The sequence below is a fragment of the Anguilla rostrata genome, chromosome 10, assembly GCF_018555375.3.
Source record: "Anguilla rostrata isolate EN2019 chromosome 10, ASM1855537v3, whole genome shotgun sequence".
NCBI classification, from domain to species: domain Eukaryota; kingdom Metazoa; phylum Chordata; class Actinopteri; order Anguilliformes; family Anguillidae; genus Anguilla; species Anguilla rostrata.
Genome location: NC_057942.1, coordinates 2532323 through 2555014, shown reverse-complemented (window position 1 = coordinate 2555014; position 22692 = coordinate 2532323). Strand labels below are relative to the sequence as shown.

At 52.8% G+C, this 22692-nt stretch overlaps 1 protein-coding gene and 1 long non-coding RNA gene across 5 annotated transcripts in view; both read left to right on the top strand.

The window, feature by feature from the left end:
- LOC135264654 (2-oxoglutarate dehydrogenase complex component E1) overlaps window positions 1-22692 on the top strand; it is a 34898-nt gene extending 12206 nt beyond the window's left edge. The window contains exons 4-25 of one of the 4 annotated variants that reach the window (XM_064353423.1): window positions 1140-1242; window positions 5605-5649; window positions 7535-7585; window positions 10156-10271; window positions 10499-10653; window positions 11303-11449; window positions 11856-11946; window positions 12570-12749; window positions 13189-13317; window positions 13811-13990; window positions 14501-14653; window positions 15783-15885; window positions 15994-16122; window positions 16760-16910; window positions 17361-17488; window positions 17589-17767; window positions 18670-18741; window positions 18870-18995; window positions 19109-19181; window positions 19661-19824; window positions 20323-20477; window positions 20773-22692. In XM_064353423.1, coding sequence (XP_064209493.1) covers window positions 1140-1242; window positions 5605-5649; window positions 7535-7585; window positions 10156-10271; window positions 10499-10653; window positions 11303-11449; window positions 11856-11946; window positions 12570-12749; window positions 13189-13317; window positions 13811-13990; window positions 14501-14653; window positions 15783-15885; window positions 15994-16122; window positions 16760-16910; window positions 17361-17488; window positions 17589-17767; window positions 18670-18741; window positions 18870-18995; window positions 19109-19181; window positions 19661-19824; window positions 20323-20477; window positions 20773-20893 — 2751 coding nt within the window. In that variant the 3' untranslated portion in view covers window positions 20894-22692. Of the gene's footprint in view, window positions 1-363; window positions 458-1139; window positions 1243-5604; window positions 5650-7534; window positions 7586-10155; window positions 10272-10498; window positions 10654-11302; window positions 11450-11855; window positions 11947-12569; window positions 12750-13188; window positions 13318-13810; window positions 13991-14500; window positions 14654-15782; window positions 15886-15993; window positions 16123-16759; window positions 16911-17360; window positions 17489-17588; window positions 17768-18669; window positions 18742-18869; window positions 18996-19108; window positions 19182-19660; window positions 19825-20322; window positions 20478-20772 lie in introns of all 4 variants that reach the window. The other 3 variants (XM_064353419.1, XM_064353420.1, XM_064353422.1) reach the window with 3 other exon arrangements.
- On the top strand, window positions 5656-6403 carry LOC135264655 (uncharacterized). The gene is made up of 3 exons (XR_010332773.1): window positions 5656-6127; window positions 6235-6274; window positions 6373-6403. It is a non-coding gene; the product is annotated as an uncharacterized LOC135264655 (long non-coding RNA).

The window sequence follows — 22692 nt, the reverse complement described above, 5'->3', positions numbered from 1 at the left end:
TTGAGCAATTTGATAATTGGCCACAAAAATAACTTCTATTTTTGGAATTACAGTTAAAATGGTTCTGAGAAGTTAGTGCAGTTTTATAGCTTTCAAACTATGTTAACATCCGTAGTGTTCTGGTGATATTTAAAAAAAAAATTTTTTTTAATTATTTTATTATAATTTATTTTCAAATTATGTTTTTTTTTAACCTCGTACAGACGCATAGGTGTATTTCTGTGCTTGTGGTAAGTTGAGCAAAGTGGCACATTGATATTTCATGTTAGGCTTTGTATTTTATTTAAGTTGTGTACAGTCCGTGAATGTTTTTTTTGCTGTAATGTGCTGTCACTCGGGTGTGATGCTGTGCCTTGTTTTCAGGTGATGGGGCATCACAATGCCAGTCTGGACCCGCTGGGCATTGGTTGTATTGATTTTGCCCATGTGCCAGTGGCCACAGGGCCCCGAGGCCTGGGTGAGCAGGGCTTCTCCTTGGCTGTTGTGCACAGACTGATAACGAGCCTGTTTGTGTTAATGTTGCTTTTTCCCTCCCTCCCCTTCCTCCTTTCTTTTCTCTCTCTCTCGCTTTCTCTCTCGCTCTCTCACTCACTCACTCACTCACTGTCTCTCACACTCTTTCTTATCTCTGCTTCTTCTGTTATTTTGTCTATTTTTCCCCCACAAAATGTTTGTGCTTTTTTTCTTCAATTACTACCTTCCTCCCCATCCTCCCCATGCTCCTCCTCCTGCTCTCCCCCTCCCCCTCCACCTCCCGTGTGTATGATGCTGCGTGCTCGCCTCTTCCTCTCCCTCCTCTCCCTGCTCCTCCTCCTCCCCCTGTCTGAGTGGTTCTGTGTGCTCTCCTCCTCTCCTCCCCCTCCACCTCCTCCTCCTCCCGTGTGGTGTTGTGGTTCTGTGTGCTCTCCCTCCCTCCTCCTCCTCCCGTGTGTGTGGTTCTGTGTGCTCTCCTCCTCCTCCTCCCAGTTTGGTGTGTGGTTCTCTCCCTCCTCCTCCTCCCGTGTGTGTGGTTCTGTGTGCTCTCCTCCTCCTCCCATGTGTGTGGGTGTGTGTGGTTCTGTGTGTTCTCCTCCTCCTCCTCCCGTGTGTGTGGGTGTGTGTGGTTCTGTGTGCTCTCCTCTGGTCTTGCGCGGCTGTAGATCCGGGGACACCACGTAGCTCAGCTGGACCCCCTGGGCATCATGGACGCCGATCTGGACTCTTGCGTTCCGACCGACATCATCACCTCCTCGGACAAACTCGGTGAGGGTCCTGCGCCTCCCGACCCAGCCGCAGGGAGACGCGCGGGGGGGGAGAACAGGCTACCGGTCATCCCTCGCTCCACTCCTCCCTGTCCTTCTCTTTTTTCTCTTTCTTGCCTCTCTGTGTCTCCCTCGCATGCTCCTGTTCTTCCGAGCCTGCCGCTCCGTGGAGTTTTTTTGCAATGGGTAAAACCTCCAGACTTTTCAGTCCAGCTGTGGCATCTCTCCTGAAGATTCTTTCAGTGTCCTTTAGTCATAGAACTTTCCTATACTGCTACTACTACTACTAATAATAATAATAATCATTTAGCTTATTCCCCCAAAAAATGTGTTCCCCCAAGAGGGAATGGCCTTCTTCTGTATAATCTGGGGTGGTGGGTGAATTTCTCCCTGTTGGAGTGAAGGATTCTGGGAAGGGCCGTACACCCATCTGCAGCTTGCTATGAGAGCTGTTTCACCAGCTCGTTCTGTCTCCATTGATAGCCCATATACTGTGTTTGCCCATTGGAAATATCCTGTGTGTCCCTCTGAGCATCGCCCCCCCCCCCCCCCTCATGATTTCTGCCTGGCTGTTTGCCCCCCCCCCCCCCTCCTGGATGGAACAGGCTGTCCCGTCTCTGCCTGCTGCTGTGGATCAGGCTGTGAGATGCTCTTACTGCAGACTAATACCCTACTGCACCGGGGCACTCTCTGATGCAAACACACACACACACACACACACACACACACACACAACACACACGCACGGACACATACTCGCACACGCACACTCACTAGCACCACACACACGTGCACTCACTAGTACCACACACACGCACGCTTACACACACACACACACACACACTCACTAGTACCACACACACACGCACGCATACACACACACACACACACACACACACACACACTCACTAATACCACACGCACACACATGCAGGTAAGGTACGCTCGGGCATTGTGGTAGTGACTGTTCAGACAGTAGGCCATTCCTACTGCATGCTCCTGTGTACTGTACTGCCAGTGACTGACAGGTGTCATTCGTCCATCACTCATTTTTCATATTCATTTCTCAGTTAGGAGCCCCTCTGAATGGTGACATACAGACACTTAGACTTGATATAGACTGAAACACCAAGTACAGTTTTACTTAAGCTGGTGGCTTCTCACCGGTGAGTATGAAAAATGTCATACCCTTCGTACCCTAATGCAACCTAGGCGTCAGTGCATAGGAGAGTGCAGTGTGAAGTTCAAAATGGCAGTTAAGAAGAAAAATATCTTGGGCATGACTTCAGTGACATGATAATACACTGCCAGGGTGCTTTTCAGAATTTAGCCACAAATCTTTAGTCTGCATGTGAGTTGCACTGCAAGGGTTTGTGCTTTGAATCTAAATAGCTTTATTAATTGCAATTCAGGCTAACATGCGGGCTTATGCTTGTGTGTATACGGCCAATGAAAACAATTAACCTGACAGAATTAAGTCTAGCTGAGCAGCCTTGTGTTTGTTATTTTAAATTTCTGCTACAGTTCAGTTCCATGCTGTGCATATTTCAGATTTTTAACTTCATCGGTCACTTGCTTAGCTAATATAGCCACAGGTAGGCTACAGCTGCAGATTGTAGATATTAATACGTCATATATCCTGTTTGCTGCAGTGCGGAAGGCTGTTTTCAGAACGAACTGCCAGCCGACTGTCCACATGGAATTCTGAGCCCAGAAAATTCCAATAATTGTCGGTTGTGGGTGGGAGCGCGATACGCAGACCTCCACCAGGCCAGTCAGGCTGCCTGCGCCGCTGTAACACGGCAGTTTGATGTCTGCACTGCAGCTCCAGAGTTGTTGGAGGAGATTCAGTTGGCTGCAGTTTTACTTAAGTACTCTAAAACAACCGGGACTGCAAGCTACACAAGGGGAAGGTCTCCAGCCTGCCATGCCCTGATTGGTCCGAATGTTTGCTGCTCTGGCCCATTTCCAATCACTGCTGTTCACCTTTTAAATCCTCCGAGGGGCGAAATAATGTATTCAAATGAGCTGCTCGTCAGTTTTCTGACTGGTGTCCATTTTTTGGAAACAGTGTCATCTGTAGTGGTCTCTTCAGGACTGGGCACCTTGTTCAGTGGCTGCAGTTTGACGTCTGTGGGGAGGAGTCTGGCCTGGCCACAGCATCCGTGGGGGGCGGAGCTTATCAGCACCACAGTGTGGGTGACATCGTTCCGTGATCGGCGCTGCTGTGACCCCCATCGATAGTTCCAGTGCTAAACCTTGGTCTGCACAGTCCGTTTCAGTGCCCTCACAAAGCCTGTTTAGGCTAACGAGGTTTTTCAAAAGCAATGGGAAATCTGTAATATGTCTGTTATTTTATTCGATCACACTGTGGAATGTACATTAAATCCGTATTTTTTTTAGACAAAGCTTTCACGGGGCGCAATGCCTGAAATTCTTTCAGGGTGTAGCAGTGTGAGGGTTGGGGGAATAATTACTGGAATAAATTCCATAAGCAATAATTGAGCAGTGTGGAATGTGCTGGAAAATGGATTTCTCTATGCCGGAGCTGGGGGAGCTGGGGGGGGGGGGGAGAGTGAGAGGGGGGAGCAGACCAGGGGAGTTGTTGAGCACTTGGCTGCCTTGCCCTGGCTGATGCTGGCTCACATTGAGTTTATTCTGCCTGCAGAGAGTAATGTTGTGAATGTACACGCCCGACGTCCAGGAGCACTGGGAACCTTCGATGTGCGTCAAAACCAGTCTATGGTCACTCTCGGCACGACCACTTTGGCGCCGTTGACTTTGAAGCTGTGGGGCTGTTGTGTGGTTGCCGTGGTAACGGAGAGCGCCAGCTCTGGTTTACGCCAGGCGTTCGTTTTGACTCTGGGGTCTGGTTTGGCTCTCGTCGGTTTGGAAGGCGCTGGGCGGTGCTTGACCGGGTATTACAGGGTCTTCTGGATCTTGAGTAGCGGACTTGAAGCCTGCATCACGTTCAGCGTCAGTGTAATGTTAACATGTACGTACTGTAGAGACCGGCAGATATGCTTCTCTCTCTCTATTCTTTCTTTACTGTTCTGGAGCTACTGCGTGTGTTCTCTGAGAGAACTGCATTTGCTTTCATCTTTTACACGACGTTAAGACGTTTTTTCTCTCTGTTTTTCTCACTGAGTTTCCAAAAAGTCTTCCTCCAAAAACAATGGGTCCGGTCAGTCAGTTGGCCCTCTGAATCCCTGCGTATTATGACATATACAGAAATTCTCCTGACCCAGCTGTGTGCAAGGGTTCAGAAACCTGAGAATGTTCTCAATTAACTCTTATTTATTTATTTCTGTTTTATTAGTTTTTTTTTCTTCAGGCCTACATGTGCTCTGATTCGTTTTGGAAAAGCGTCACGTGTGTCCGCTGAGTTCTCCTTTACAGCGGCTAGCGCAACGCGACAAGAATGCTCTGTGCTCTCCTGAACTTCCGCCGGGAAGGAGGGAACAGCCTGTCCTGTCCGTGAGGGGCTCCGTCTTCTGGGTGGATTTTGAGGTGGGAGTCCGATGAGTATGTTTGGTGGGGGGGGGGGTGCGTGGAGTTCACTTCACCTCATCCTGGCCTGTGTTCACAGAATCCCCCCCCCCCCTCACGGAGCTGAGCTTCGAACGGCTGCCATTTTCCCCTGTAGTCTCAGTCGTGTGGGTCGTGGCGGATTTGGAGTCTCACCGCGGGGCCGAGTTTCGGTCCCGGGACAGAGTTCGGTGTGAAAGGCGCCCTTTTCCCTGCGATGCGTCCGTTGTTGTTTTATTATTATCCGCGTGAGTTTAAAATTACAGTTGGAATTTTCATCGGCGTGTAGGTCTAGCGCTTCTCAGCAGATTCCTTAGTCCGTTTGTTTTCCCAGATCGTTGGCTGAGCTGAGGTTTAGGTGTTCCCGCCGACAGGAAGTTTGTTCTGGAGTTAGGAGCTCCTTGGTTGTTTTGGGGGGTTTTTTTACTGAAAGGGCACGTGCACTTGGCACCTGAAGATGCCGCTGGTGGAGGGGGGATGATGCCGGGTGCTGTTCGCTGCCTGATGCCGCCATTGCCGCCGCTCGCTGTGGCCTGTGCTCTGCGGCCGTGCTGGGGCTGCGTGTGGGCGGCGGCCATGAGGGGGCGCTGTGGCGTGTTAGCTTCTGCGGTGTTAGCGCAAGGCTGCGGTTTGTGGGTTGCTTGTGTGCGTGTGTGTGCGAGCATGTGGGTGTGTGTGCGTGCGTGCAAGTGTGTGTGAGTGTGTGTGTGCATGCGTGTGTGTGGGACTGTAGTGTTGTCACGGTGGGGGGAGGGGGCGGTAAGGCCCCCCCCTTTTTGGCGGGTCCTGGGCTCTCTAACTGTCCGGTCTCTCTCTCCTGCTGCCTTCTCCTCAGACCTCACGGTTTTCAAGAAACGCCTCAGTGTTCTCACTGTCGGAGGTACGGACTCTTCACTGCTCTCCCCCTCGTCCTGTCCTTCTCCTTCTCTCTCTCCTTTCCTCCTCTGCTCTTTCACCCTCTCTCGGCTCCTTCCTGGTTGTGCTGACGCTTTCTCCCGCGAAACGGACGGCGATAAATAAATAGAGGCTGGAGCCGGCTCTTGTGAAGCCCGGGCTGAGTTGCAGTGGAGAGGGCTGTCCTGTCTCTGAGCCATTAGCCCCAGCACAGCCCTGTTAGCCCCAGTAGCGTACAGCACAGTACAGCACAGCCCTGTTAGCCCCAGTAGCGTACAGCACAGTACAGCACAGCCCTGTTAGCCCCAGTAGCGTACAGCACAGTACAGCACAGCCCTGTTAGCCCCAGTAGCGTACAGCACAGTACAGCATAGCCCTGTTAGCCTCAGTAGCGTACAGCACAGTACAGCACAGCCCTGTTAGCCCCAGTAGCGTACAGCACAGCCCTGTTAGCCCCAGTAGCAGTCACAGCCCTACAACGTACACAGTCACAGCCCTGTTAGCCTCATGTACGACAGCACAGTACAGCATAGCCCTGTTAGCCCTGCAGTACAAGGTTGTACGAGCACAGTACAGCACAGCCCTGTTAGCCTCAGTAGTGTACAGCACACGTAGCCCAGTAGCGCACAGCCCTGTTAGCCTCAGTAGTGTACAGCACAGTACAGCACAGCCTGCCCTAGTTAGCCTCCCAGTAGCGTATACAGCACAGTACAGCACAGCCCTGTTAGCCCCAGTAGCGTGACAGCACAGTACAGCAAACAGCCCTGTTAGCCCAGTAGTAGCCAGTACGCACAGCCCGTTACCCAATGTACAGCCAGTACAGCAGCCTGTTAGCCCCTGAGTAGCCAGTACAGCACAGCCCGTACATAGTACAGCACAGACGCCTCTCTGTGTGCGCTGAAGTGCCCCCACAGACGCCCTGCTTTTAATACGAGCTGCAGAACGCCATCGCAGCCGCAGCTTTAGCTGTTTATTTATCGGCCCGTCCGTTCCTGGGGCTGCTATGGCAACCGTAAAAAAACAAAGAGACCGCGACAAAGATGATGAACCTTCCGGAGGCTTTTGCTCTCGCTCGGACCGCACGTGTGCTTATGTAAGATTCGTACAGCGGAGAACAACGGGCACGCTCGCGGCGTGCGCGCTGAGAACAACGGGCACGCTCGCGGCGTGCGCGCTGAGAACGACGGGCACGCTCGCGGCGTGCGCGCTGAGAACAACGGGCACGCTCGCGGCGTGCGCGCTGAGAACAACGGGCACGCTCGCGGCGTGCGCGCTGAGAACAACGGGCACGCTCGCGGCGTGCGCGCTGAGAACAACGGGCACGCTCGCGGCGTGCGCGCTGGGTCTCAGTCGCTCGCTCACTCGGCTCCGAGTCTCTCCCTCATCTCTCTGTCCGGGCTGCTCCTTTGTTCAGTAGAATATGTGCCTGTTTGTTCCAGGTCTTAGACGGCTAGACTCGTGCTTGTAGTCGAGCGCTGTGACCTTCTGCTAGCGCTAGCAGTGTCTGCGTCTCTGTGCGTGACTGTATGCTGCATAGTGCATTTTTACGGTCGGTTTAGATGATTAGATGTTGTTGTTTTGAAAATAAGGGTGAAGCTTCATGGTTTGTTCTGTTTTTAGAGGACATGTAGCATTTTTTGTGTGTGAAATTTAATGAGGTTGATGGTGAAAAGTTGCCCCCGTTCTGGAAACACAAGTCTTTGAAACGTACAAGTGGAGTCATTGATCCACTCTGCTTCTCTGATTGGCCAATGCAGCTGCAGTGATGTCAGTCGCCCATGTTCTGCGTCATGTTTGAAAATGTTTCTTTTTTTTGTTCTTTTGTTTATTATTTTTGCTAGATTAATGTTTTGTTTTGATTTCTTTTTCAGAGTCTGATTACCAGTCGCATTTTATGGCTTGTCCGAAAGACTGGGAAAGCGGTAATGAGCCAGCTCTGTCCTGTCGAAACAAAACAAACAAACAAAATGAACGCCGAAAGTGTGACGTTCTTGCTGTCGTGTGCCGCCAGCTTGTTTTCTGCACGCGCACTCTCGGCACGACCGCGTGCCGCGCGCAGAAATGCATTGTGGGTCGCGTGAGCCAGGGGGCTGCTGGGAATGTAGCAAGCCGTGGGGGTCCGTGTGCGTGTCCGTGTCCGTGTGCTGATGTTTCGTCACCGTCGGCAGGTTTTATGTAACGCAGAAAACCGACTCTGTCTCGTTGTCAGTCGCTGGCTTCACAGGATATGATGTCGCAGACCCCCCCACCCCCACCCAGGGCATCGTGAGGTCTGTGGTTTGGACTCTTACATAACTACTCAAAGCAGTGGCCTTAATGCATGTAGCTTTAGCCCTAATCCCATTTGAGGAGGTCTTCTAACTCGGAGGTGAGTGTTGATGGAGAGCAGTCCTGATGTTCTGTTCCAATTTCTTTTTTTGGGGGGGTGGCAAGGGGGGGGGGGGCAGAACACTGCTCTGCTGCCAAAGTCTAAGGCCGTCCTGTTCCCTCTGCTGACTGGCTGTCTGTGGTGAACATTCCCAGTCACAGAGAAGAGGGGGGGCTTTTGTGCTCAGCTTCTATACCCCTTCCTCCGCCCCTCCCCCACTCCCCCCACCACCCCTCAACCAACTTCACGTGTCTGCTGGCCGCAGGAGAAGAATCTTCCCCAGCTCACCAACTTCCTTTATCTTCTGTAGATTTTTTCAATTTCCTGTTGTTTAAAAAGAAGATGGCTTCCAGTGTATCTCTCTTCCCCTTTCCATTCAATGGCTGAAAAACTGAAGAACAGAATCCTGTGACTTAACCATGTGGAGACCCCGCCCATCCTTCCTTCCTTTTTTCATTTTCTGAGACGATTCTACCTTCGACCTTCACCCCTGACCCCCCCTCCCCCCCACCTCTGCACCCCCACCCACACTTCCTCTATCTCTTCCCCTGCCCCCCTCTCCCCCTCTTCCTGCTGACCTTCATGTGGCTCTGATTGTTTTAACGGCGAAGCTTCAAGTCCCTAACTCTGGCTGTAAGTCATTCTGTTTGCGTTTTTACTAGTTTTCCATCTGTGAATTTCTGCTTACAAGGAAACTGAACTTTCCACCACCAACATATCAATTTCCATTGCGTGTAACACTGGACCTGCGGTTCACGCAAAGGCCTGTAGCTCTGGGCTGCGGAAGTGAAAGTGTTTCTGTGGTGAAAGCCTCAGGGTGACCTTCATGGAGGGCCCGTGTTCAACCCAGGCTAACGCTAACGCTGTTTCTTTAACCGTGCGTAGCGTGGAACACCTGGAGGAGTTTGCCTCACTGAAACAGGGAACAAAGGAACCCCTCTGTCTGTTGACCTGTTTTATTTAAAAAACAGGATACGTTTGTTACAAAAAATGGAAATTTGAAATGTCGGTGCTGACTTGTATGTTTTTTGTTTTGTGTGGGTAATTATTTCAGAGTGCGCTTTACCTGTGAGAGTAAACGGTCTCCTTTGATAACCGTAAATCTGACTAACGCTGTTGCGTTCAGCGCTTTGCGAAGCGGCGTCCGGACCGCAGTGTGCGCAGTGGCGGGTGTGTGAGCGTGCTTTAGTTCACAAACTGGTGTCAATCACAGCACAATGCACAGAGCACATCTGACAGATTCACAGGTGTGAATGTCACACACACGGGAGATGGATATTGGGACAGGAGATGATGAAAGGTGATAAGATGCCTTATATGGGAGGGGCTCTCTTGTTTTCTTAAGTTGCATCCTGAAGTTTTTTTCCCCATTTACAGTACAACAGTAGGGAACAGCAGAAATAGAAAGCAGTCTTTTGAAAGACACACGTAATTTCACATCACAAATATGCTAACCCAGGGCCCAGACAGGAGGCTCACAGACCGCTCTTTGGGACTGTTAGGGGAAGAACAGCCTTTTTTGCTTTCCGTGTTACATGTATTAAGATACGAACTCCAAATATTAACAATACATTTTTCTTTTTAGCGTGTTTTAATCCAAATGCCCTGTGATGCTGTCTAACCCCGAAACCCACCAACAGTCCTAACCCTCCTGTGTGACGTGTTCACCTGTGTTCTTCTTTCCTTCTCGTTAATCTTTAACTCTTTCATCCCCGCCACGCCCACCTTTCTGATTTTCCTGTTTTGAGATTCCCTGCCGTTTAATTCCGGAATGTCTTGCGTGGTTTCCGTGGCGATGACGGCTGAGCCGCTGCCTGGTTGAGGCCTCTGCCCCGACGCTGTGCAGCCGTGTGAGATAACAGGCCTTGCGTGTGTTACGCGGTGTAAAAAATGCTCCCGTTGTCGTTCTGCCAGTCTAATGGTCTCGCTCTCCACTCTTATTATGTTTCTGTTGTTTGTGTCCCCCCCCCCCCCCCTTTTTTTCTCCCCCCATACTCGTCTGCATTCCGGGACGGGCTCCACTCTCGTCAACTCTGTCACTCCAAATACACCCCCCCCCAACTCCACCCCCATCCTGTGGGTTCCTATGGTGACACCCCGCCCCCCCCCTCTCCCGCTGACCAGGCTTCTATGGGCTGGATGAGTCGGACCTGGACAAGGTGTTCCGCCTGCCCACCACCACCTTCATCGGGGGCAGCGAGAGCGCCCTCCCCCTCAGGGAGATCATCCGCCGCCTGGAGGTGGGTGTGCCCGACCGTGTGCCCGATCATGTGCCCGACCGTGTGCTGTTCCTGCTGCTCTGGTAGCGTGCAGTCATCTGCGAAAACTCAAATGAGCACCCCCACTGGACTCTCAGTCTCTGCACACACACACACACACACGCACACACATACACACGCACGCACACGCGCACACACACACACACGCACACGCACACACACATGCTGAGAGCTGCCCGTTTCTGCAGATGGCTTATTGCCAGCACATCGGGGTGGAGTTCATGTTCATCAACGACCTGGACCAGTGCCAGTGGATTCGGCAGAAGTTCGAGAAGCCGGGAGTGCTGCAGTTCACTCTGGAGGAGAAGAGGACCCTGCTGGCCCGAATGGTTCGCTCCACCAGGTCAGGCCCCGCCCCTCCTAGGGCCTTCATGGGCCACACCCCCATTCGCCCAACCAATGGTCGCGCTCAATATCAGTCCTCACTATTTCACCATAGAACATTAGCAAAGCTGCATATTTTACCAAAAAAAAAACATAACCACCTCCCTCGAGCAACTCTGTCAACTGAATTGGTCATCAGAGCAGCACCACTGGTGTTGCCGATGGACCCAGAATTTTATGGGCTTAGAACCCCAAAGCATTGTGGGATTTGATTGAATGAGGTCAGAATCAGAATCAGAATCAGAATCAGAATCGGGTTTATTGCCAAGTAGGTTTACACATACAAGGAATTTGTTTTGGTCAGGTGGTGCGTAACAGTGAACATAAAATAAGATAAATAGAGTAAGAAATAGTGCAGTAAAAAACATAACAGACATAACATAACATAACATAAACATAGTACAACAATAACAATAGTGCAAGGGGATAAAGTGGATTTTAAAGTGGTCAGAGGTCACTTGAAGTTTGCTGTACTGCTGCACGCTCCATTCTGACTCCCATAACTGTGCCATTTGGGCCATAAAAAGAGCTATAGCGTGTGCTTGGTGTGTGGTGTGAGGCGAGGCCCCTGACGTCCGTCCCGCGCTGTGCCGCCCCGTGCGACTCAGGTTCGAGGAGTTCCTGCAGAGGAAGTGGTCCTCGGAGAAACGCTTCGGGCTGGAGGGGTGCGAAGCTCTCATCCCCGCCCTCAAGACCATCATCGACAAGTCCAGCGAGAACGGGGTGGAGAACGTCATCATGGGCATGCCCCACAGGTGAATGACCCCCCTCCCCCTTGTGAAGAATACGAAAACCTACATGTAATCTGCCATGTATGTATTCATTCATGATATTTTCTAAATTTGCGACTGCCACGGGAGCTGTGGACCTCCTGTGGATACCATGGCAACAAGCTTTTACCGCTAGCAGAAGTGTCCTGTCACCCTAAAGCACTTATATGGTCCACTGCTGGTTCCCTTAATGCTCCTGATATTGAGCACTCCTTCCCTGCCAGGGCAGGCGGCCATTTTCTCCCTCCACTGAGCTGTGGCAGCCCGGGGGTGTCGGGGGTGTCACGCTAGGCTGAGTTTTTGTCAGCGGATCTGGCTGACTGAGTCATGAGCGAAATGGTTTTAACCGCTCTCGTTTTGTCTGAATGCTTGTCTCTCCCCCCCCCCCCAGGGGCCGTCTGAACGTCCTGGCCAACGTCATCCGCAAGGAGCTGGAACAGATCTTCTGCCAGTTCGACTCCAAGCTGGAGGCGGCCGACGAGGTTCCGCTTGCGCTCGTTTCTCCCGTTCTGCCCCGCCCCTCTTGCAAGGCTAGCGGCTAGCGGCTAGCGCTCTCTCTTCACGGGGTGGCCTCCCGGACACATAACCTTAACCACAGGGAGAAGCTGTGACAGACAGATGAAAAGATACTCATTCATTCATTCATTCACTCACTCACTCACTCACAGCTGTATTTTGTACTAATGAACTGTTGAAAGTGTTGGGAACATACTGGGGAGCAGCATGTAAAGTTAAAAAACATAAATCGGTCGATAAGTTGGCGAATAGCAGGAACGTTCAGCTGAATGACGGTGCTGGGGCGAAGGGTGTTCATCGCTCCACACCCCTCCCTTTATCTCACTCTCTCCCTCCCTCCTCTCTCTCTCTCTTTCCCTCTCCCTCTCCCTCCCGCCCCTCTCCCTCTTTCTCCCCCTCTCCCTCCCTCCTCTCTCGCTCTCTCTCTCCCCCTCTCCCCCTCTCCCTCCTCTCGCTCTCCCTCCCGCCCCTCTCCCTCCCCCTCTCCCTCCCTCCCTCTTTCTCTCCCTCCCTCCTCTCTCTCTCCCCCTCTCCCTCCCGCCCCTCCCCCTCCCCTCCTCCCCTCACTCGCTCTCTCCCCCCGTGCCAGGGCTCTGGGGACGTTAAGTACCACCTGGGCATGTACCACAGGCGGATCAACCGTGTGACCGACCGCAACATCACCCTGTCCCTGATGGCCAACCCGTCCCACCTGGAGGCCGTGGACCCCGTGGTGCAGGGCAAGACCAAGGCGGAGCAGTTCTACTGCGGGGACACCGACGGGAACAGGGTACGGCCCGTAGGCACACGCGTGTTTAACCGGACGGGAGCGCTAAGGCACTGTATATTTGTTTTTGGATAAGTTCAAAGCACCCGAGGAAATGTGCTGGTTTGCTTGCTCGCTGACTGGTTTCTAGTATAGCTCAATGGCTAATTACAAGTTGCTAACATATGATGGTGTGCTGAAAGCTCACCAGTGGCTAATTAGCTGTGTGGCTGACAACCATGTAATAATGGTCATTAGTCAAGCTAGCTTAGCTGGCTATCAATAGCCAGAGACCGTGTGTAGGTATGGTAGGTGTCTTGGATTCATAGGCTTTTTTGTCATTGACTGAAAAATGTGAATATAATGCGATACGATTTCGACTTTAAAGAAAAAGTATCTTGTGGAACCCACGTGAAAAGAGGGTCCAGGGTCGGCCATGTTTGATTTGTTGGGCGCGCTCCAGGTGATGTCCATCCTGATTCACGGCGACGCAGCCTTCGCCGGCCAGGGCATCGTGTACGAGACCTTCCACCTGAGCGACCTGCCGTCCTACACCACCCACGGGACCGTGCACGTCGTCGTGAACAACCAGGTACGCGCCGCCGTGCACTACACCTCAGTGCTGCCCCGCCCATCGCGTGATAGCGTTCGCTGCTTAGCACAGCCGAAATTCCTGCCCTGGAACGAAAGCTTTCAAAGGGCGGCACTGAGGTGAGGAAGGCGGTTGCGGGTTCGAGTCCTGGCCGGCCGGATCCTCTCCGGTGTGGAGTCTCTGCGTGTTCTCCCGAACGTTTGTGCGGGTTTCCTCTGGGCACTCCCGTTTTCTCCTACGGTCCGAAGACATGTCGTTTTCGGACTATGACGTCATCATAAATGAGAATTTGTTCTCGATTAACACTCCTGGTTAAATTAAGATAAGAAAAATAAGAAATAATAGTAAATAAATAAATAAGAAACGACCGATGTGTAAAATACGCAGATGTGGCGTGTGACATGGTCAGGGATGTGATGTGCAGAAGTCCTCTCTGTACCATGTGACCCAGTTTTGGCGCTGACCCTCCTGTCCCACCCCCCCCCCCCCACAGATCGGGTTCACCACCGACCCGCGCGTGGCCCGCTCCTCGCCCTACCCCACCGACGTGGCGCGCGTGGTCAACGCGCCCATCTTCCACGTCAACGCCGACGACCCCGAGGCCGTCATGTACGTGTGCAACGTGGCGGCCGAGTGGAGGGCCACCTTCCACAAGGACGTGGTGGTGGACCTGGTGAGAGCGCCATTATCTGAGCCCTGTCTGCGTACACTTACTCCCTATCTGAGTACTGTTACTCCCTATCTGAGTCCACTTATTCCCTATCTGAGTACACTTACTCCCTATCTGAGTACACTTACTCTGTATCTGAGTACACTTAGTCCCTATCTGAGTACACTTAGTCCCTATCCGAGTATACTTACTCCCTATCTGAGTACACTTAGTCCCTATCTGAGTACACTTAGTCCCTATCCGAGTACTCTTACTGTCTGAGTTAGAGCCCTATATAAGTACTCTTACTGTCTGAGTTAGAGCCCTGTCTGAGTACCCTTACTCCCTGTCTGAGTACACTTACTCCCTATCTGAGTACACTTAGTCCCTATCCGAGTATACTTACTCCCTATCTGAGTACTCTTACTGTCTGAGTTAGAGCCCTATCTAAGTACACTTACTGTCTGTTCCCCCCCCCTCGTGACTGTGCGTTATCCCCCCCCCTTCTCGTGACCGCGCGTGTTTGTGCCGCAGGTGGGGTACCGGCGGAACGGGCACAACGAGATGGACGAGCCCATGTTCACCCAGCCGCTCATGTACAAGCAGATCAAGAAGCAGAAGGGCGTGCTGCAGAAGTACGCCGAGAAGCTGATCGCCGAGGGCGCCGTCACCCGCCAGGAGTACGAGGTGAGCGAGCGCGCGGCGGGTTCAGCGCGAGAGCCGTTAGCCCTGCTAGCGTCCACATAGCGCACTTAGCGTTTTAGCCCTGCTAGCTTCCACATAGCGCGCTTAGCGTTTTAGCCCTGCTAGCGTCCACATAGCGCGCCTAGCGTTTTAGCCCTGCTAGCTTCCACATAGCGCGCCTAGCGTTTTAGTCCTGCTAGCTTCCACAGCGTGCTTAGCGTTTTAGCCCTGCTAGCTTCCACAGCGCGCTTAGCGTTTTAGCCCTGCTAGCTTCCACAGAGCGCTTAGCATTTTAGCCCTGCTAGCGTCCACATAGCACGCCTAGCGTTTTAGTCCTGCTAGCTTCCACAGCGCGCTTAGCGTTTTAGCCCTGCTAGCGTCCACATAGCGCGCCTAGCGTTTTAGCCCTGCTAGCTTCCACATAGTGCGCTTAGCGTTTTAGCCCTGCTAGCTTCCACAGAGCGCTTAGCATTTTAGCCCTGCTAGCGTCCACATAGCACGCCTAGCGTTTTAGCTCTGCTAGCGTCCACATAGCGCGCCTAGCATTTTAGCCCTGCTAGCGTCCACATAGCACGCCTAGCGTTTTAGCTCTGCTAGCGTCCACATAGCACGCCTAGCGTTTTAGTCCTGCTAGCTTCCACAGCGCGCTTAGCGTTTTAGCCCTGCTAGCGTCCACAGAGCGCCTAGCATTTTAGCCCTGCTAGCGTCCACATAGCGCGCCTAGCGTTTTAGCCCTGCTAGCTTCCACAGAGCGCTTAGCGTTTTAGCTCTGCTAGCGTCCACAGAGCGCTTAGCATTTTAGCTCTGCTAGCGTCCACAGAGCGCTTAGCATTTTAGCCCTGCTAGCTTCCACAGAGCGCTTGGCATTTTAGCCCTGCTAGCTTCCACAGCACGTTTTTACAGAGGACTGTGAGCTCCACTTCCCGCTGTGGTTCAGGGAGAGTGGCTACTTCCATCCCTGCAGTGCTGCTATGAAATTTGAGTTGTCAAATGTTCTGTTATTGTCTGTGTACGTTTTATGTGGCGTATTTTATGTGATGTAGTGCAGGTTTACTCTGCCCTGTGGATGTAATGGTAAAGACTTCAGCCTGCTCCAGCACACCAGTCACTCCCCACTGTCTCCCCTCTGCAGGAGGAGATCGCCAAATATGACAAGATCTGCGAGGAGGCGCACGCGCGCTCGAAGGACGAGAAGATCCTGCACATCAAGCACTGGCTGGACTCGCCCTGGCCTGGTGAGCGCTGCCTGCCCAGAGGGGCTGACTGTCCTGTCCTGCTGCGGCCTACTGACTGAGAGTGTCTCACTGTCCGTCCGTCCGTCCGTCTGTCTGTGTGTGTCCCAGGTTTCTTCACCCTGGACGGTCAGCCCAAGAGCATGAGCTGCCCCTCCACCGGCCTATCAGAGGAGGAGCTCGGCCAGATCGGCCAGGTGGCCTCGTCTGTGCCTGTGGAGGACTTCACCATCCATGGAGGTGCTCATACACACACACACGCACACACACACACGCACACACACACACGCACAAACACACACGCACGCACGCACCACACACACACACCACCACACACACACGCAGCACACACACACACACACCACACACATGCTCACGACAAATGCACACACGCCCATTTGTTAACCCCTGTTGAGATATTCCGACACTTGAAACTGATGTTGTTGTGTTGTTGCGAGGACATGTTGCGTACGTGTATGTGTGTGTGTGTTACGTGGTATGCTTGTGTGGTGTGGTCTGTACGTTACGATTGAATGGTGGTGGTGGACGTGACGGCCGGTACTGCTTCTCTGTGGGGGTGTTGTACGGGGTGGAAGGCCTCGTACCGTGTGTGGGTGGTGGGTGTTTGTGTGTGTGTGTGTGTGTCGTGTGGAGATGTGTGTGTTTGTGTGTGGTGTGGAGTGTTGGTGTCGTGCATGTGTGTGTGTGAGAGTATCTTGTATGTAGCTTTGTGAGTGTTGTGTGTAGTGTGTGTGTGTGTGTGTGTACGTGTGTATGTGTGTACATGTGTATGCGTGTACGTGTGTATACGTGTGTGTGTGTGTGTGTACGTGTGTATGCGTGTGTGTGTGTGTGTGTGCGTGCGTGTGTGTAACAGGTCTGAGCCGCATCCTGAAGGGCCGGGCTGAGATGGTGAGGAACCGCACGGTGGACTGGGCGCTGGGGGAGTACATGGCCTTCGGCTCCCTGCTGAAGGAGGGCATCCACGTACGGCTCAGCGGCCAGGACGTGGAGAGGGGCACCTTCAGGTACCGTCCCCAGTGTGTGTGTGTGTGTGAGAGTGTGTGTGTGTGTGTGTGTGTGTGTGTGTGTGAGTGTGTGAGAGGTGTGTGTGTGTGTGTGTGTGTGTGTGTGTGAGTGTGTGAGAGTGTGTGTGTGTGTGTGTGTGTGAGTTTCCTTCCGGCCTCATTGTCTTTGTGAGGACCTTAATTCAGGACAGTTCTGTGTGCGTTCCTGACTTGTCTTCTGTCATCCCGGTTTATTAATTATTTCCGTATTATGCGGCTCATTAGTGAGTTCCTCTCTTTTCTGTACTGACTGTTCCATTCTCTCCAACACTGTCTTATTAACTTCCTCCCACTCGTCATAGCAACTTCAGTAATGAGCGGGTTTGAAGCTATTTTCATGTCTTTCACGTCTCTTTTCTTTCTCTCTCTCACTCTCTCTCCCTCTCCTCCCCTCTCTCTCTCTCTCTGCAGCCATCGTCACCACGTTCTTCATGACCAGAATGTTGACAAGCGGATCTGCATCCCCATGAACCACGTCTCGCCGAACCAGGCGCCCTACACCGTGTCCAACAGCAGTCTGTCCGAGTACGGCGTGCTGGGTGGGTACCTCCCTCCTTTCTGTCCGCTCGTCCATTTTCCCCTTCCCCTCGCCTCCCTCGCTCATTCCTGCTCCCCTCCGTCTGTCCCGGCGCGGTGCAGGGTTCGAGCTGGGGTTCGCCATGGCCAGCCCCAACGCGCTGGTTCTGTGGGAGGCCCAGTTCGGCGACTTCCACAACACGGCGCAGTGCATCATCGACCAGTTCATCTGCCCCGGCCAGGCCAAATGGGTCCGCCAAAACGGCATCGTGCTGCTGCTGCCCCACGGCATGGAGGGCATGGTGAGCCTCTACCGGCCTCTACCGACCTCTAAAGGCCTCTACCGACCTCTACCGGCCTCTACTGACCTCTAACGGCCTCTACCGACCTCTAAAGGCCTCTAACGGCCTCTACCGACCTCTACCGGCCTCTACTGACCTCTAACGGCCTCTACCGACCTTTAACGGCCTCTAACGGCCTCTACCGGCCTCTATTGGGCTCTACCGACCTGTACCTGCCTCTAACGGCCTCTACCGGCCTCTACCGGCCTCTATCGACCTCTACCGACCTCTACCGGCCTCTACCGACCCCTAACGGCCTCTACCGACCCCTAACGCCTCTAACAGCCTCTACCTGCCTCTAACGGCCTCTACCGGCCTCTAACGGGCTTTACCGACCTCTAACGGCCTCTACCGACCTCTACCGACCTCTATCGACCTATACCTGCCTCTAAAGGCCTCTACCGGCCTCTACCGGCCTCTACCGACCTCTACCGACCTCTACCGGCCTCTACCGACCCCTAACGGCCTCTACCGACCTCTACCGACCTCTACCGGCCTCTACCGACCCCTAACGGCCTCTACCGACCCCTAACGGCCTCTACCGGCCTCTACCGACCTCTACCGACCTCTAAAGGCCTCTAACGGCCTCTAACGGCCTCTAACGACCTCTAACGGCCTCTACCGGCCTCTACCGACCTTTACCGACCTCTACCGGCCTCTAACGGCCTCTACCTGTCTCTACCGACCTATACCTGCCTCTACCGGCCTCTAACGGCCTCTACCGACCTCTAACGTTTCAACGGTTCTGTCTGAGGATCATGTGTGTGTATGCAGGGTTCACTATATTGATGTGCTCATCACTAATCATTGCTTGTGTCAGAAAGCTGAACTCTGCCCCTTCTTCGCCCCCCCCCCCCCCACAGGGCCCAGAACACTCTTCTGCTCGCCCCGAGAGGTTCCTGCAGATGTGCAACGACGACCCGGACGTGTTGCCCGTAGGTCCCACCCCTTCCCCTGCGCCGCCCTATCACGGCGCTCGCTGTGACTGATCAGTGAAGAGCATTCTACTCGCGTATTTGTGAACTCACGCCTTTGGGGGTTGATCCCTGTTCCCTCCCTTCAGAACATCACGGAAGACTTTGCGGTGCGTCAGCTCTATGACTGCAACTGGATCGTGGTCAACTGCTCCAATCCCGCCAACTACTTCCACGTGCTGCGGAGGCAGATCCTGCAGCCCTTCAGGAAGCCGGTGAGTGTGAGCCGCTCGAGTTTGGGGCCCCCCCCCCCCCCCCCCGACCCCACAGCACCCCCTGTCGGCCGTGTCTGAGCGTCCGTCTGTCTGTCTCTCGCCTCTCTCTCCAGCTCATCGTCTTCACCCCCAAGTCACTGCTGCGTCACCCCGAAGCCAAGTCCAATTTTGATGACATGTTGGCAGGTGAGAGGGCGGGGCATCCATGTGGGTGTGTGTGTGTGCTGTGCAGTGTAGCTGCATGTAGGTGTAGCTGGGTGTAGGTATAGGTGTAGCTGTGTGGGTGTAGCTCTGTAGATGTGGGTGTAGGTGTAGTTGTAGCTGTGTGGGTGTAGCTGGGTGTAGGTGTAGTTGTAGCTGTGTGTAGGTGTAGCTGTGTAGGTGTAGTTGTAGCTGTGTGGGTGCAGCTGTATGCTTGTGGTGTAGTGTAGTGTAGTGTAGTGTGTGTGTAGTTAGTTGTAGTGTGTGTGCTCTGTAGATGTGGTGTAGGTGTAGTTGTGGCTGTGTAGGTGTAGTTGTAGCTGTGTGGGTGTAGCTGTGGAGATGTGGGTGTAGGTGTAGTTGTAGCTGTGTGGGTGTAGTTGTAGCTGTGTAGGTGTAGTTGTAGCTGTGTGGGTGTAGCTGTGGAGATGTGGGTGTAGCTGTAATCTGTCCTGTTCCTCCAGGCACTCACTTCCAGCGCATGATCCCGGAGCAGGGCCCGGCGGCCCAGAATGCCGCGGGGGTGAAGCGCATCGTCTTCTGCACGGGGAAGGTGTACTACGAGCTCATCCGCGAGCGCAAGGCCAAGGGCATGGAGGACACGGTCGCCATTGCTCGCATCGAGCAGGTACACACACACACACACACACGCATACACACACACACTCTCACTCGCTCACACACACTCATACACGCACACACACACTCTCATTCGCTCACACACACACACACACACACTCTCACTCGCTCACACACACACACACACACACACACACCCACACTCTCACTCGCTCACACACACACACACACTCTCACTCGCTCACACACACACACACACAGACACTCTCATTCGCTCACACACACACACACACACACACTCTCACTCGCTCACACGAACACACACACCCACACTCTCACTCGCTCACACAAACACACACACTCATACACACACACACACACACACACACACACACTCTCACTCGCTCACACACACACACACACACACACAGACACTCTCATTCGCTCACACACACACACACACACACACTCTCACTCGCTCACACACACACACACACACACACACACTCTCTCTCTCTCTGACTGTGCTCTCCTTGGCGGTCCGTAGCTGTCTCCGTTCCCCTTCGACCTGGTGAAGGCCGAGACAGAGAAGTACCCGGAGGCGGACCTGGTGTGGTGCCAGGAGGAGCACAAGAACCAGGGTTACTATGACTACGTCAAGCCGCGCATGCGCACCACCATCAACCGCGCCCAGCCCGTCTGGTAAGGCCTCCAGCCCGCCGTCACTTCCTGTGCCGTCACTTCCTGTGACCTCCTGCTGAGCTCAACACCATCCCGCTTAGTTCTGTGTTTCATTATTATCATTATTATTAATAATCTCACATCTCTGCTTTGTCCTGTTACTGTGTAAATAATATTCCTTTTCTGAGTGTGTGCCTTGTTCTTACTCTGGTTCCTTTGGTGTGTTCCACGTCTGCGTGTGTGTTGTGTGTGTGTGTGTGTGTGTTTGTGTGTGTGTTGCGTGCATGTGTGTGTCTGTGTGTGTGTGTGTTCTCAGGTACGCGGGGCGGGAACCGGCTGCTGCTCCAGCCACCGGAAACAAGCAGGCTCACCTGCTGGAGCTGAAGCGCTTCCTGGACACTGCCTTCAACCTGGACGCCTTCAAGGATCACATCTAACCCCCCCCCACAACCCGTCCTGCCCCCCCAACAGCCCACCACATCCCAGCGACTGCATAACCGCCTCCGTCCCGTTCCTACATATTCACCCATGCACATGTGCGCCGACTCACATCTTCACCCCGAGCGAAACCGCGTCTTTCACAGTTTCACTCTGAGCGAAACCGCGTCTTTCACAGTTTCACTCCGAGCGAAACCCCCTCCTTCACAGTTTCACTCTGAGCGAAACCGCGTCTTTCACAGCTTCACTCGGGGAGAAACCTCCTTCTTCACAGTTTCAGAGGAAAACCGCCTCCTTCACAGACTCACCTTAGGGGCCACCTTCAGCAGCCAGTCAACAGTCTTTTTTTTTTTCCCCCGCTCCTTCACAGATACATCCCTCACAGATACTCACACTGTTTGGCAGCCCTTGCTCAGGAGGACTGCGCTTTCCGCTGCAGATTACGATCAAACCCCAGCATGTCTGCTCTCTAAATACAGATGCCGTGATCGCCGGCGCCGTGTGTCCCACATTCGTTTTTACTTTCACTTGTTCCTGCTCTTTCACAGCATCCGTCAGTCACAGGTGCCACTTCCTGTGGCTCTGACGGAGGGGTTGTTATTCTATGGTTTCGCCCCTTTTAGCCAAAGCTCATAGCTGTGCAGGTTAATCCCTCTGAGAACAGGCCTTGTGATTTTGTTTCAGGGTTTTTTTTGGGGGGGGAGGGGGGGGTCTGCAGTTAGTATCTCCTGGTGTGAGGCGCTGGGAATCGTGGTTGTTATTTATCAGAAGCCTCAGACCACAGACGGTCACTCTGGTGGTTAACCCCAGGAGCCCACGGGGTGGGGAATTATGGGATACCAGTTCATGTCTCTGTTATTCCTGGTCCTAGTCCAGGCTTCGCAATGTCACCCCCCCCTCCCCACTTTATAGTTCCTGAAAAATCGAGCCCTTGCCCCCCCCCACCTCCCCTCCAGTCGAGTAGAGTCTCCACTCTCATCAGTAATGGGTCTAATTTTTTTCTGATCGATTTGAATCACTTTTTGTATTGTTTTTGATTTATTCTTAGTAATCGGCTCATGGTTTTTTTTAAAAGGAAGCGTTTGAATCTGTGGATTCTCGTTTTGCGGTTCTTAGCTAACGACGCGTTTATCCGCTTGCACTGCAGAGATTTTAATGAGGGTACAGAAATAGGAAATGATCGACTTGTAGAACGACTGCACTGTATCTATACGAGACATATTTACGCTGGAGGTGGCGTTTGTGTATTAGAGTGAATGTCGGCGCACTTGGGGGTCTGACTGAGTTGACTGGCTTTTCGTGCGCTCAGCTGTCCTGCTTTGGGACGGGGTGCGTTTAAACTGACCATCTCACTCCTGCCAATCAGATGCATCAGAGAAGCACCTGCCCTCGGTCCGGCTCATCAGCGTCCTCTTCAGCTCATTAAAACTTGCTTTTCTTTTAAAAACGGTCATGGCGTCTTTCCTTCATCTTTCTCTCATCCCTCCCTCTCTCTCTCTCCCTCCCTCCCTCTCTCACTACCTCCCTCTTCACTTTTCTCTCCGGTGCCAAAAAAAAAGAAAGTCATGTTTATTGGATTAGGAAATTAACATTACTAGGAGAAAGGTGAGGAAAAAGAAATTTACGTGCTTTCAGAAAAAAAGTAGAACTTTCTAGAAGCAAAATGAACAGGGAAACAAAAGCTGTATTCGGAACACTATTTGGGACGAAGCATCCAATTTTATTTATTTTCAAAATGGGTGATTTTGCTTTTTTCCACTATTATTTTGCTTCATTCAATAAAGACATTACCTTCTCA